The sequence below is a fragment of the Nuphar pumila genome, chromosome 7 (genome assembly GCF_984573655.1).
Source record: "Nuphar pumila chromosome 7, dmNupPumi1.hap1.1, whole genome shotgun sequence".
Classification (NCBI taxonomy): domain Eukaryota; kingdom Viridiplantae; phylum Streptophyta; class Magnoliopsida; order Nymphaeales; family Nymphaeaceae; genus Nuphar; species Nuphar pumila.
In genome coordinates, this window is record NC_143255.1 from 17,063,407 (window position 1) to 17,079,491 (window position 16,085).

At 39.5% G+C, this 16,085-nt stretch overlaps 1 protein-coding gene and 1 long non-coding RNA gene across 6 annotated transcripts in view; one reads left to right on the forward strand and one right to left on the reverse strand.

The window, feature by feature from the left end:
• The window catches only part of LOC149831313 (DNA polymerase epsilon catalytic subunit A-like), a 154,462-nt gene that overhangs the window by 59,724 nt on the left and 78,653 nt on the right, over window positions 1-16,085 (forward strand). For all 5 annotated transcript variants that reach the window (XM_090013810.1, XM_090013811.1, XM_090013813.1 and 2 more), the window contains 8 exons: window positions 1,444-1,539; window positions 1,680-1,880; window positions 13,850-13,904; window positions 13,992-14,134; window positions 14,214-14,692; window positions 15,118-15,268; window positions 15,351-15,548; window positions 15,625-15,699. In XM_090013810.1, coding sequence (XP_089869936.1) covers window positions 1,444-1,539; window positions 1,680-1,880; window positions 13,850-13,904; window positions 13,992-14,134; window positions 14,214-14,692; window positions 15,118-15,268; window positions 15,351-15,548; window positions 15,625-15,699 — 1,398 coding nt within the window. The remainder of the gene's footprint in view (window positions 1-1,443; window positions 1,540-1,679; window positions 1,881-13,849; window positions 13,905-13,991; window positions 14,135-14,213; window positions 14,693-15,117; window positions 15,269-15,350; window positions 15,549-15,624; window positions 15,700-16,085) is intronic.
• LOC149831314 (uncharacterized) lies at window positions 7,151-7,556 on the reverse strand. The gene is made up of 2 exons (XR_016433005.1): window positions 7,498-7,556; window positions 7,151-7,415 (listed from the first exon to the last, which is right to left on the reverse strand). It is a non-coding gene; the product is annotated as an uncharacterized LOC149831314 (long non-coding RNA).

The following is a 16,085-nucleotide window of genomic DNA, read 5'->3' on the forward strand; positions in this document are numbered from 1 at the left end:
AATAAATATAATTTTGAAAATTAATTTTATTAATTATTTAATATTAAATTATTAAATAACTATTTTTTTAAAAATATTTTAGAGGTTGTCTCCCCCTCTGGAAGTCCTCTCAACGTGGATTTCTTACTCAATTTAACCTTTAAATTTACTCTTGAATATGCGATCTAGATCCAGATCCAAAATTCAAATCCATTTGGATTTCAACTTGGATCATATCCTAGTTAATATGGCTCTTGGACTGGGTTCAGATCCATATGAGCTTGGATCAAGTGGATCGGATCGGATCGGATCTGATCTGATCCAATCAAGAAAATGGTAAAAATAGAGGCGGGTCATTTTTGAAAAATGCGATTTTCGGTCCAATCGTAACCCGATTTTAGAAAAATGAAATATCAATGTTCTCAGAATTATGAGACGCATACTTGAGTTTCGCCTGAACAAGATTAGAAGAGAGAGATCGTGGCTGCTGCAGAATCCTCAATTAGGGATCTGCGTATGAGGCTTACCATTAAGTATTGGCTAATACAAATATTAGGGTTCTAGAGTACTCTTTACACAACAGACTAAAATACAAATGAACCATTAATGAACATGTGACTAAATAAACTTGAGTTGGGTCTGGATCTCGAATCCAAACCCAGATATGAATGATGACTTCTTTTCAAAATTAACTTGAATTTTGCCCGATTTTCGCTTGATTTTAAAGGTTAAAAACAAAAAGTTTCTCAAATATTATTTGCCTCGTTTTGGTCTTGTCAGTGGGCTATGGGCTATGCCCATACCCGGCTGACGTTGCCTATAATTGAGGATATTTTCTATGATTTTTATCAACTTTATAAAAGACAGCCAAAATTTTAGAAATTTCAGAATTTAAAACTATGGAAAAACACGATATTACACGTATAGTTCAGTAGATAGTGGGTATCATTGCTTAGTTGTGGTGAAAATAATAATTTTAACTCATACTTAAGGTATGAATTATAGAACAATTTGAATTGATTTTGAAGAAAAATGTTTAAAAATTTCAAAAACTTTATTTAGCTGTCTTGCTCTCAAAGATTCAGTCTCGGAGGTGCCTCAACGCTTGACCACAGCACTACTTAGCATATCAAAGGTGCATATTTTTGCCTAAGCTGTGCTCATATGCCAGTTGCAAACCCAGCTATGCCTTATATTGGATTGTTGATACTGGAATTCTGTTCTGCATGACCTCTTCAACTACCTTGTTTGGGGTCACTTGGCCCTTTTGAACAAGTTATCTGCCGATAGTCACATTGCTTGCAGTTGCACTTCACATTTAAATGACATATGGATATCCTTAATCTTTCATTGGTAATTCTTTTGATATTATGCTATGACGGTATGGATCATCAAACTATGCTACCATCAAAGTTGTATTTTTTTAGTTATCTTCTGTCTTGAACCTGAACACTTTTTTTCCAGGCTGAGGTTTTCGACAAGTTCCTCCATGGGACAACCTTAGATGAGTGCTATGCTGCAGTTGCCTCCATTGCAAACCGCTGGCTCGATCTTTTAGATGTATGGTTTATTAATTGTTTATTGACGTATGTTAGTGGATAAAGTATGTCTTTGTTACTTTTTCTACATTAACCATTTCATGACATAATATATTTTGATTAATGGGGAAGTATTCTTAAAGAGAGATGTTTTTTTCCCAGAATCAAGGGATAGATATTGCTGATAGTGAGCTGCTTGATTACATATCTGAATCTAGCACGATGAGCAAATCCTTGGTGGACTATGGAGAGCAGAAGTCATGTGCTGTGACCACTGCCAAACGACTTGCAGATTTTCTAGGAGATACCATGGTCAAAGACAAAGGGCTTCGGTGTCAATATATAGTTGCATGTGAGCCACAGGTATGCATACCAAGGTTTTATGTACAAGGAACTCTAATTTTTTTCTGAATAGTTCTCTAAGAGATTAGTGCTATGGACTGCCAAATGCAAGAAGGAAAAAAACAGCATGAAAAGAAAAGAACTTTTTTGACTTGTCTATTAAATGTATACTCTTTGCTTGACATAAAATTACCCTGCGTCCTCAACTGCAAAAACACTATAGAAATTTATGGGATGCATGAATGATTCATACAACATTCTTATCTCAAGGATAGATTAAGCATAATTTGTCCTTTCTATTTCATCTTTGTATTTCAGAGTTTAATGTGTATACTTTTGGTAGTCATTTGTGAACTATCTCTTCTAGCAATATTGGAGCATGTTAGGGGCTTTCAATTTTTTCCGGGAATTTGCTCCAATGTGGAGCATGATTAGCTCAAGTGATCATTTCTGAATTGTGAGGTTATGATTCTGGAACTAGTTTATCACTCTTAATAGGGGAATCCTATGCTCTGTTCATCTCTTTTGTCAAATCAAAGATTTAGGTTCTTTTTTTCCTCACCCAATTCTTGATTTAACCACTTTAAGGGTGTGAGATATGTATTATATTGTTATTTTCAGCTTAAAGTCTGTCACGGGCCTATTTTCTTCAATGGGCCAGCGCGGCGCGACGATCCTTCCTTACCGCCGCAAGCCTACTTGTTAGCTCGCTTGCCAGCCGCAAAAGCTTGTAACCAGAGTGCAAGAGAGAATAGAGGGAGAAGAATTGCAATCACAAGAAGCAATTACAACGAGGATGAACAAAAGAAAGCTCAACGCATTTAATTCATTCACAATTTTGCCCGAGGGCTATCACAGTTCAAGCATACGGGCTGCCCCTTCGGGGTATTGATTCACCTGAACAGAGCAGCTTACATCAGACTCAACAAAAGCAAAACAGACTCTAAGCACAAATTTACAATGTAAGTCGCAAGGGAACATGCTCCTCCCTTCAAATCATGCGCCGTCCTCGGCACCATCTGTTTCATGGTAAGCCCTGACTTCAGCCGGGTAGCGGCTGTTCATTCGAATGCAGGCTCCCACATTGGTTTCACTGTTTTCATCCACTGCACTAGATATTTCTTCGCTTCGCCCAAGTAGTTGACCTTGTGACGAAGGATCTTAGTGAGGCGCTTCTCGGTCTGTTGTGCTCTCGGGGCTCTCTGCGTGATGGGAGCGTGTTGTGTCATGCCGCGTTCTGAATCTCCATCGTCTGGATGAAACTGTTTGATGTTGCACACGTGGAACACCGGGTGCACCTTGAAGTCTGGGGGCAACTTCAGCTTACACGCCAACTTGCCCACCTTCTTTGTGATGGTGAAGAGTCCTTCATACTTTCTGAGCAGTCCGCGGTGCCGTCCGCGGAAGATGCTTGTGCGCCCGGGATATAACTTCACCAACACTTGGTCCCCAACTTGGAACCCAGCGGGCCGACGATGCTTGTTCGCCCACTTCTTCATTCTCTTTGCCGCCTTGTGTAAGAATGCCTTTGCCAACTCATTATGCTCGTGCCAGTCGCGAACAAACTGATAAGCGAAGGATGACCTTTCCTTTTCTTGTGCGACAAGAGTGTGCAGGGTCAGTGGCTGCTGTCACGTGGCTATATCAAACGGGCTGTGGTCTGAAGACTCGCTCTTTTGCGGTTGTAACAAAACTGTGCCACGTCAAGGAGCTTCACCCAATTTTTCTGATTGACATTAACAAAATGCCTAAGGTACTGCTCAAGTATCCCGTTGATACGCTCTGTCTGCCCATCTGTCTGCGGATGAAAGCTTGTTGAAAACAACAAACCAGAGCCAAGTAGCCGAAATACTTCACACCAGAATTTGCCCGTGAAGCGAGCATTGCGATCAGTCACAATGCTCTTTGGTATGCCCCAGTGCTTCACCACATGCTTTACGAACTTTGCAGTCTTCTCTGCAGGACACTCCTTAGAAGCTGGGATGAATGTGACATACTTTGAGAAACGATCCACCACAACTAAAATAGAATTGAGGCCCTCTATCTTTGGCAGACTAACAATTAAGTCCGTGGAGATGTTATCCAAAGGGCGTTCTAGAATTGGTAGAGGCTCAAGGAGACCGACAACCTTCTGCTTTGTCCCCTCATCTTGCTGGCAGATGAGGCATGTCCGCACATACCCCTCAATATCGTCCCTCATCTGCAGTCAATAGTAGCCGCGCTTAAGGAGTGCTAAGGTCTGCTCCTGACCAAGATGGCCGACCCATAGTATATCATGGCACTCCTTAAGCATTTCTCGGCGGAGGCCCTCACCGCGACAGGAAGATGCGTCCCCCTTTTATCACGAGAAGACCATCTTGAAGCCAAAATCGTCCGGTCTTCCCTGCCTGCGCTAGAGAAACAATGTGTTGTGCAGTCAGATCCTGCTGCGTACCGTCATAGATGCAGCTCAACAATGTGCCCTCCAAATGCACTTCAGAAGGCTCCGTGTGCGCAGCTGCCAGTTCCGCCCTGCGGCTCAGGGCGTCCGCCACAACATTGGTCTTTCCAACCTTGTACTCCAAGGCAAAGTCGAACTCAGCCAAAAACATCTACCACCGAACTTGTTTAGGCGTTAGCTTCTTCGATGTATGAAAATAGCTCGTGGTCACATTGTTCGTCTTGACGACGAACTCTGCACCCAAGAGGTAGTGCCGCCAGGTCCTGAGGCAATACACAATGGCGGTCATCTAACATTCATGCACTATGTAACGCCTCTCTGCATCCTTCAACTTGCGACTCTCATATGCGATCGGATGACCATCTTGCATAATAACTCCGCTAATGGCAAAGCCTGAAGCATCCGTGTGAACTTCAAAGGGTCTCGAATGATCGGACAATCGCAACACTGTCTCCCTCACTAAGGCTTTTTTCAAGCCATCGAAGGCATCTTGGCACGCTCCTATCCAGAGCCATACCCGATTCTTCTTTAACAAATCGGTGAGGGGCGCAACAATGAGGGAATAACCTTTGATGAAACGTCGATAGTAGTTCGCCAAACCAAGGAATGATCGCAACTCTGACACTTTGCATAGTGGAACCCATTCTTGGATGGTCCTTATCTTTTGCTCGTCCATACGCAGCACACTACACCCCACAACGTGGCCAAAGAAGCTGATCTCCTCCTGCCCGAAGAGACACTTCTCTCGTTTGACACAGTGGTCATTCTTCTTTAGCACCTGAAACACTGTTCGTAGGTGCCCAACTTATTCCTCCATGTTGCTGCTGTAGATCACGATATCATCCAGGTAAACTACCATGAACTTGTCTAAGTAAGGGTAGAAGATCTGGTTCACTAAAGTCGTGAACGTGGCTGAAGCATTTGTCAACCCGAATGACATTACTAAAAATTCGTAAGCACCATAGTGGGTGACGCAAGTTGTCTTCGGCTCATCACCTTCAACAATCCTCACCTGCCAGTAACCCGATCACAGATCTAGTTTGAAAAAGATACGGGCACTGCCTAGTTGATCTATCGAACAAGTCCGCTATCAGTGACAGTAGGTATTAGTTCTTCACTGTGACCTTGTTAAAAGCTCAATAATCCATACATAACCGTTTGGAGCCCTCATGTTTGATCTGAAATAAAACCGGGGTGCCAAATGGAGCTTTCGATGGACGAACGATGCTTGCTTCCAATATCTCGTCTAGTTGCCTTCGCAGCTCCTTCAGCTCAGTTGACCCCATGCGGTATGAAACAATTGTGGGAGGCTTCGCTCTTAGGGTCAACTCAATCTTGTGATCGACCTCACGTCTTGGTGGAAGACGTTTTGACAATTTCGGAGGCATCATTCCCTGAAACTCCTTCAACAGTGGGGCTAGGGTCGGCGGCACTGCTGCTTCTACCTCCCCTTCTTCTGCGTGCACAACAACTAAGAATGTTTGTTCCCTATGCTTGACACCCTTCTTCAGTTGCATCGTCGATCACACTAAAGACTTGCCTTTCTGCGTAAGGTACTGTACCGTGTGGGACAGGTTTGGCCCCATAATCGTCAACGTGTTAAACTTTGGCAGCATCATAACATTCTGGCTTCGCAAAAACTCTATACCCAGAATCATCTTGAAATCGTCTAGGGGCATTACAAAGAAGTTGGCTTTGCCGGCCCAACTCCCCACTTGGATAGCCACATCTCTTGCTTCGCCAAGGATGAGCTTGGTCTCAGAGTTTACCCTTTTGATGGTCTTCTGCTTTGGCTCGGGCTTCAAGTCCAACCGCTCTGCCTCTTCCAGCGAGACAAAGTTGTGTGTGGCCTCGGAGTCTACAATGGCTGAAGTAGACTTTCCATTCGTAATGACTTCGAGATACACACATCAGTTCTTTGCTTACCTGCCTGTTCTCAACTGCACAACTTCTAGCTGCGTTGATTGACCGCATGGCTCTCATCCGCGGTTGCATAGCTTCAGTGTCACTACGCTTCAACATGAATAATATATGATGTATACAACTTTATAAGCAGCAGTTTAAGCAAATAAAAAGTGTTGGTTTGCTGACACATGCTTTTAAGAGGTGATGAGATTGAGTCTTGAATAGGTCATGCTTGGCTCAAGTTGGTTTTTGTGCAGTTTAAGCATCACTTCTGCACACAGAATGCTTAATCATGAAAATAATGAAGACGAAAAAACTAAAAGATATGCTAGCTTCATAACCATATTGTTCTCAATGCAAGAGGCTAACTGAGGGTTGAAAGAGATCTTCAAAGTTTTAAAGTTCAAATATTATGGGATATTTACTTCAACATGAGGACACTCGCTAAAAGTTACAGCATTAATGTCAAATTCAATTGCGTTCAGTTTCAAGTTTCTCATTTTCATTGAAACTGAAAGATAATGAAGAAGAATCAAAATGCCAATATAATTATGAAGCCTTACTGTCACTAGCAAAACCATAAAATTGTCTGCAAATTAGTATTTTGATTGAAAAAATGCACCAAGTTGTCAAACCGATAAAACTTAAGATAAGATGTTGCCAATGTGCACACCAACCATCAAATGCCTACACGTGATTACCCTTCTCCATACTGTAGTGAACATTTGTAAAATGTCTGGTAAAAGATGAAAAAATCAAATATGTATGTGTGCATGTATGTTTGTATGTATGACGTGTGCTTCCCCTCAACTGTTAAAAGAAACATGCTTTATTAACAAACAGATCTGTCAATACAGTGAATTGACATGTAATCTTTTACAAATTTATGCAGATCTTAATAAATCATCTAATAAGAATTAACATTATTGTATTATTGATGTGAGGATGGAGAAAACAAAGGATTATTAAGATGAGAAACTGTGTGATAAAATAATTAGTTCCTGGGAAACTACATTCCATTAAAATATCAGGCATCTAATGAAAATTCAATAGAAAGTATGGTTAGAAATAGCATATACCCGGACTGGACAACACAGCACGAGGTCGTGGCACCAAACTAGCTCTTATGGGAGGTCTGCTTTCCTCACTATTTTCTTCCTTTTGCTTTGGCCTGTTCTCCACATTCTTTTCTTGGTTCTGATTCACTATATCTAAAAATCATCATAAAGTTAAAGATGCAGAATCTTTTCTCATGAATGAAAGTAATAATTAATCAAGTGATGAAACTGAAACCTTTGGTTATGGGAATAGGAGAGAGTGTAGAACAGACTCTAAGTGTTGGATATGATTTTTGGCAACGCAACATTAGATTTTGGATTGATTGACCGCATGGCTTGCCCGTCATCCTTCACGAGGCGCTTGGGGCATTGCCTGGCAATGTGCCTATCGCCACAAAACCAACATGTCACAACTACACCCTTGTTGCTGTTGGTATACTTTGGGTAGTTCTGTTTCTTGTCGGATTGATAGCGTGTCGACACCTCACCTTTGTCATCGCGTCGCTCGTCCTTCTTGCCTCCGTGGTCAGGCTTCTTCCCGACTTTGGTTGATGGGGTGAAAGGCTTGTGCCGAGTGTCAACTAAGCGCTCGACCACCACATATGCATCTTCCAAAATACGGGGGTTGCTTCTTTCCACTTCAGACTGTGCCCATGGCTGAAGTTCCACATTGAACCAATTGAGCTTATCGTCTTTTGGCATGTTAGGCACCTCCAAGATGAGCATCTTGAACGTTCTGACATAATCTTGCAATGAACCAGTATGTTTAAGCTCACGAACCTTGCGAAACACTTGCCTCTGCGCATTCCTTGGCATGAAGTAGTTGCGCAACTACATTTTGAAGTTGTCAAAGGTGTCTATCACGCATTGACCCCTCTCCATATCACTGCGCTTCCGCCTCTATCAAGCGATAGCATCCTCATTCAGTAACGCTGCTGCAGCCTTGATCATAAGATCTTCAAGTGTCACATTTTGAATATCCAAGTAGTCTTCTACTTGGAACAAAAAGTTCTCAATGACCTTGCTGTCTCGAGAACCATTGAACGTTGCTGGTCTTGGCACATCAATCCTTGATGGCCTCTCACCATTTTCCCCATTTAGGGTCACTGACCGCTGCAATGTGCGATTTTTCAACTGAAGCTCTCCTACTTCAGTCTGCAAGTCAGCCACTGTTGTCGTCAACGAAGTGATCTGCCTCATTTGTAAGTTCACCTGCTCTTGCATGCTCGTCAACATATCATTCAGTCCACCGAATGATTCAACTGCGCGTGAAATCGCTTTCTCATGCGAAGTCACATCTTCACTAGCTTGTTGACAGTTGCAGCGATCTCCTCTTGGCCCCGAGGTGAACCCATCTTCTCAGTTCGACAACTGCCTTGCCTTTGGTGTTGCGCAAGTTTTGATAAGGCGCCACCATGTCTTGCTCACAAATCGCAGCCTGTCGACGTGTCTGTCGAGATCGACTCTGGAGTCCCTTCCCCAACACGAGAACGAGCTCTGATACCACTTGTCACAGGTCTATTTCCTTCAATGGGCCAACGCGGCGGGATGATCCTTTCTTACCACCGCAAGCTTACTTGTTAGCTCGCTTGCCAGTCGCAGAAGCTTGTAATCAGAGTGCAAGAGAGCAAGAGATAATAGAGGGAGAAGAATTGCAATCACAAGAAGCAATCACAACGAGGGTGAACAAAAGAAAGCTCAACGCATTTAATTCATTCACAATTTTGCCCGAGGGCTATTACAGTTCAAGCATATGGGCTGCCCCCCTCGGGGTATTGATTCACCTGAACCAGACAACTTACATCAGACTCAACAAAAGCAAAACAGACTCTAAGCACAACTTTACAATGTAAGTTGCAAGGGAACAGAGTCAATGTCTGTCATTTATTTTTATTTTTTAAGAATGATTGAAGTTATCAGGGCTGCTTAGTCTTTGGTTGTGTTCTTAGTTTTAGCTTAGAGCCATTTTTCTTCAGGTCCTTTTTTTGGCTCTTTAAAATGGTTTGAAGGGATAAATTTGTTGCCTCATGCACAAAGTCTCCAAATAGTGGCTTAGGTGATTCTGAAAATTCCCACAGCATGGTATCAATTTGAATGCCATTATCTATGTTATGACTTGTACTGCTTAGTTGCTTGGCTTTGACTCACGTTTAAAGGATTCTTGAATGTGATAGATGTGTTTGAACCAATCACGAAGATGTACTGACTGGCTGATATGTAGGCCAAAGTGCAAACTTTCTGCCTTCGAGAGTATGCATGTGGATCAGTCTTTTCTTCTAATTGAAAAATGACTATCTATCTAACATGGGTTCTTCTATAGACCTTGTGCAACATGTCGACACAATGTGGCACAGGTGCTGGTTTGGTCAAAGGGGGTCATTGTGGTCAATGCACACATGACCCTTTTTGGTCCATTTTTTGTATTGTTAATGTTGACTAAGTCCATGTTAGGATTGGAGTGCATGACTCCCAAGCACAATATAGGGATTTAAGTTAGAAAGTCTTTTTATGGTGGCACTCATGTAAGACTTGTAATTATTTGTGTTATAAGGGGCACCCTTCTTATGACATATGTTTTGTAATTTTTGTATTCAACATGTATTGATTATAATCAGCCCAATTTTGGGCTTCCATACATTAATAAAAGTAAGGTTTTAGGTATCGTATCATTACCTGTATCGGTTGGGTCCAAAATAAGATACACATCTTATTGTATTGTAAATTTTTAATAATTTTTTTTTCAAAAATTCCAAATAAATCAGAAAAAATTAGCAAAAGATATAAGAAATCATAACACATGAAACAATGATGAATTGCACAAAATACAACCATAACATCACATATCAAGCATTTATGTATGTATGGGCTGCATAAGACATCATAACCAAGTTTTTTAAAAATAGCACATGAAACAATAACCATTTTTTTTTAAAATATATCACCAACCATCATTGTCTTCTTCTTCTTCTTCTCCTCCTTCTTTGAATTCACATCATCTTCAATGTACGTGGGCTCTTCATCATCTAAGTCCTAAGCTCCTTCCACGTTTATCCACTAAATTTCTTCTTCATTCAGAATATCTACTTCTTATTGAACCCATGCATCCAATACATCAAAAAATTTCAAATTAATAGGATCAAATTGCTCTTTGTGCCTCCTTGATGATAATTTTTCTATTTTCTTAAAAAGATGACATGAAAAAAATTACAATTAGTTGGGTTTTGTATGATATAAAAATCTTTAAATCAACACATGAAAATGACAATTAAACGCTATACATTTATATGCCTTTGCCTCGGTTGTAAGTTGTAGCGTACGTAGATGTGGTCATTGAGCCTTTTGTGCACCAATTTATTTCTTTGTTTTGTATGTATTTGCTCAAAGGCTCTCCAATTTCTCTTGCATCCACTTGCACTACACGTTTGACTAATGTGCCTAAGAGAGAATATAAATATACATTCTTAGAATTGGTTTCTAAGAATGATAGTGGTTTGATATAAGAAGGGAATCAAATTGATGATGATGTCTAACAAAAATTTTCTCCTACGTCGAACCAGTCTCATACAATCAAGCTAAAGACTATCTAGAATGACACAATGCCATGGGTGAAGAAATAAGTGCATTGGAAAAATCTAAAACTTGAGAATTGACTATCTTACCACTTAAGAAGAAATCAATAGGATGTAGATGAGTCTTCAAGGTTAAAACTAAAAGTGATGGAACATTAGAAAGACATAGAGCTAGACTAGTAGCCAAATAATACTCACAAGAATATATGATAGATTATGATGAGACCTTTGCCCCTGTCGTGCGAATGACTACTGTTAGAACACTTATAACTGCTATTGGAAAATGACTCATTTATCAAATGGATGTCAAAAATGCCTTTTTTAATGGAGAATTAAAAGAAGTATATATGGATCTACTACCTCGGTATGATATTCCGAAAGGAAAGGTTCTTCATCTTAAAAAGGCCTTGTATGGTCTCAAACAAGCAACAAAGGCTTGATATGATCGTTTTAGTTATGTTATGACCAATCTTGGATATTTTTCATGTTATACTCACACCGTTTTTTTATTAAAAAATCTGTTGCAGTTATTGTAATTTTGCTCATTTATGTTGATGGCACGATCCTAACAGGAGGAGATAAACAAGGAGTAAATCATATTAAACATGTATTTAAACAAAATTTTGAAATGACTGATTTAGGCTTTCTCAGATTTTTTTTTCTGTGGGATTGAAGTTGCGTATTCTCTTCGAGAATGTTTATTATCTCAATCTAAATTTGCTACTGAGATTATTGATATAACTAACGAGAAGAGAGTAGATACATCAAAAGTTATCAACTTAAAGATGAATATTGATGATGAAACTCAATTAGATGATCCCACACCATATCAACAGATGATCGGTGCCTTGACATACTTGACCATCATCCGACAAGACATTTCTCATGCAGTTCACACTGCTAGTCAATTTCAACACTCTCCTACCTCAGTTCATATGAGTGTTGTTCTGTGTATTGTTAGATATTTACTAAATTCTATTAACATAGGACTATTATTGTCTTCCTCCCCTTTTGAATTAGTTGCATACTTTGACTCTGATTGGGGACAAGATCCCTATGATAGACGTTCAACCACTGGCTTCTGTTTTTTTTAGGAGACCTATGTCACAGGGATTCAGCCAGACAGGTGCGGCACCCGGTGCGGTCAACCCGACCCTGGGTGCAGTCAACGCACTAGAGTCATTTTGGTCCATTTTTGGATTTTTTTTTTTTAAATTTTTGCCCTATGAAATGGGCTGCGGAATTTAAAAGAAAATTCCACACCTGGGGGAACCCCCAAACCCCTTGCTCTCTCTCTCTCTCTCTATATATATATATATATATATATATATATATATATATATATGCCGCACCCCCGCACCCAAGGTTTTTGAAAGTGCCGCACCCCCACACCTATGTGACATATGAGGAGACTCGTTGGTGTTGTAGAAATGCAAAAAGCAATAAAAGGTGTCATTGTCATCCACATAAGCCGAATATTGGGCTATGACCACCATAATATCAGAAATGGTTTAGTTTAGGAAGTTGCTGACAGACATGGGAGTACCATAAACCACACCATCCAGGTTATCTTGTGACAACAAAAGTGCCATATACATTGCTGAAAATCATACCCTTCATGAACACACTAAGCACATCGAGATAGACTGCCATTATGTCATAGAAGAATTTTTGAAGAAGACGATGTCACTATTGCATGTCATATCTTAATATCAGCTTGAAGACTTCTTCACTAAAGCCCTTCTCTCGCCTAGATTTCATTTCTTGTTAGGCAAACTTTCGGTGATCACACTGTAAGTTTGAGGGGGGGCTGTTGATGTATATAGGGGTACTTTAGTCATTTGAAAATATAAGGGTATTGTGGTCGTTATACACATTGTTTATTTTTTATTTTTTTTCTTCTTTTTATTTTGTATTTTTGTAAATCCTAGAATAGGATTGGGCTTAATGGTCTTTTGACCATAGAGCCGTTGGAATCTCCCCAAGCCATGACTCCCTCTTGGTTCCCATGTGTGTATATAAAGGGGTTCAAATCCCATATCTTATTAGGCTTTTAGCTAGAAGCTTTTGGTGAATATAAATCATATTTTTATGTTTGTTGTGTGCCCTTAAGTGGGTGATTTATGTGTATTCATGATTGTGTAATCGATCCATTAGTGGTCATTGTGATTGTGTGTGTCCATAAGAGACATCTTTGTAGTTCATTACAGTTTTTCCCACTTCATCATGCATTCTTGGCTTGGTTTATGTGTGTTAGTGATGTACTATGTGAGACAACATCATACGTTCCTGTGTGCTAGTGATGTTTTTCTCTCAATTGTTGGTCCATATAATGGTTTGTGTGTGGGCACTGACCTTTGTTCTGATGATCCAACATGATCTTGTATTTGTGTCAACATTATTTTTAGCAGGGCCCTACATGGTAAAGTTCCTTTTAATTGGAAGGTATTGCTTCTGTTTCTTTTGTAGGACCTCTCTGTTTTGTCTCAAATTTTTTCCCAGTTAGCTGTTTGTACCATGTCAGCTTTTCGGGTCAATGTGTAAGTTAGTTGTGTACTCTTCTCTTATATAGATTTGATCTCAAATAAATATGGTGGTATACTGTCATGTCATTGGTATTACATGCCCTTTTGGTCATGCACATGAGACAAGAGTTGGAGTGGGCGTAGGATTGAGACTACATTTTTGCCACTCCAAGTGGAAGAATCTGTATACCTAGTTGTTGGCCTGTTTCATAAAAAAAAGACTTTTTCTTGATTGAGGACTATCATTTGCTGTGCAATTACTTTTTGATTTAAAGTTTATAACTTTCTGAACGATTAAGTCTATTTAGTGAGTTTCTGCTGACTCATTTTAAGAGTTCTTTGTGAGCAATGAAATTGCTCAAAATTTATTAGATAGAAGCTTGCCTCACAAATTAAAATAATCAGGTGCATATTCATGTAACTATTACTGTATCTGGTTTATGCTTCTGATAAATATTTCTCTAGCTTTTCTTATATTTGGAATTATGAACAGGGCACTCCAGTTAGTGAGCGTGCTATTCCAGTTGCAATATTTGAAGCTGATGTTGGTAATGATTATCTTGGACATCCTCATTAATGTTATTGATGAATATATCTGGATTTTTTTTATGTTGAAATTTCTTTTTCATTATCAGAAATTATGAAATTCTATGTAAGGAAATGGTGCAAGATCTCATCAGATGTGGGCATCAGGTCTATAATTGATTGGTCCTATTACAGACAGCGGCTTGGTTCAGCTATTCAAAAGATCATCACTATACCTGCTGCAATGCAGAAGGTCTTATCCCCGAAATTGTCTTTGTTTTTTTTTGTGTTGGTAATTATAATATCTATCTTAGAGAAGGTACTCGCTGCAGGTCTCTAATCCAGTTCCTAGAGTGATGCACCCTGACTGGTTGCACAAAAAGGTTCAAGAAAAGGAAGATAGATTCCGACAAAGGAATATAACTGATATGTTTAATCCATTGAATAGAGGTGCACAAAGTAATCTTTCAGTGCATGATACCAATCATTTAACAGATGAAAGACATGTTATGGACTTAGAAGACATTGGTGTCAGGGGCATTATTTCCCTGACAGGGATGCGACCAGTGGTTCATGGTTGTCAAAAAACTAGTGGACAAACTTTTTCAAATAAGTCTTCTCCAGGATCTGTACTTTGTTCTGCTGGACAGAAAAGGGATGATGCCTCTGGCGTGCTGCCCCAAGTGTCAACTGAGTTGCATCAAAATGACAGGTCCATTGAAATCATTGATCGGAACATTGATTACCATGGATGGCTTGAAATAAGGAAGAGAAAATGGAAGGAAACTCGGGAAGCAAAGAAGGTCCGGAGGTATTGTAACATGGAAGAAGCATCATTTATTATTCTTTAATTTTTTTCTCTGATTTATTTTTCAGGGTCAGTTTAGTGGAATTCTTTGATATCTTATAATTTAAAATTTTGATGCCTGGTTTTGTTTTGATATGAAACAATCTTGTTTTTTTTAATATTTTTGTTCTGCAGTAAGTTCTTTTGATATTTTTTCTAAGAAATTTGTGCCTTTATTATTGTACAATGCAAAACTGCAAATACTTGGAAATGTGGTATTTTCATTTCATGAGAGGAAAATGCCTTTTTTCACATGTTAATATAGGGAGAGGTACATAATGTATGAATCTGGGTTATATTCAATGTGTGTTGCTGAAAAGGTATTTTGCCTTACAAAGAGCATAACATTGAAAATAGCTCTATCCATATCTTTAACTGTGTTTTTTCAGGTTAGGTGCTGCTCTGAAACACTCGGACCAACCCACTGGTGTTCATGAGTCGGTCTTTGCTGCAAAAAAGCATAAATATGATAAGCGTGCAAATGGAGTTATTTCTTACTTTAGGAATCGTGAGGCAGCACTACTGCATTCACATTGGCAGGTGAATTATGTTGTGTCGTCTTTATGTCAAGTTGGCATGAGTATTCGATATGTGCTCAATCTAATTATTGTTAATGTATCAGATTATACAGCTTGTGCCAAGCCCACAAATTGGGAAGTTCTTTGCTTGGGTGGTGGTAGAAGGAATTATGTTCAAGGTTCCAATCAATGTTCCTAGGGTGTTTTACCTCAATACTAGAGCACCTATTACGGAAGAATTTCCAGGGAAGCGTGTTAATAAGAGTCTTCCGCATGGCCAGCCTAGCTTTAATCTCATTGAGGTACTTATTTCCAGTTTTCCGCTTTAAAAAATTGCATATGTTAAATATAGTCAACTGTAATATTTTTAATCTGCAGGTGATTGTTAGTGAGGACCAGTACAAGACCGAAAGCAAGAAGCTTGCAGCTCATGTAACTGATCCAGAAGTTGAGGTTAGAATTACAAACTGTAACTGTGCCTTGCAGCATGTCTGTTTGTCACTTGAGAGCGAGTTATCAAAGTTTGGACCTGCGTATTCAATATGGAAGCTGGTTCTCTATGAACCAGCATATGTTTCCGTTCTTCACACTTGCATGTTCTAATTAGCAGCTTATAAAAACACTGGTCCAATGTCATGCAATGCAAACATAATTTACGAGAGAAGAGTCATATTTTTCTAACGTATTGCTAAGATTTCACCATACGGAGTAGTAAATAAAGAATGAGGGGAGGATGAAATGGCTGATACCAGAATGTAATATGCAGGATGTTGATTTGCCATCTTTTTATTTTTTTATTTTTTTAAGTTATTCATTCATTCACTTGCATATCCTTTTAA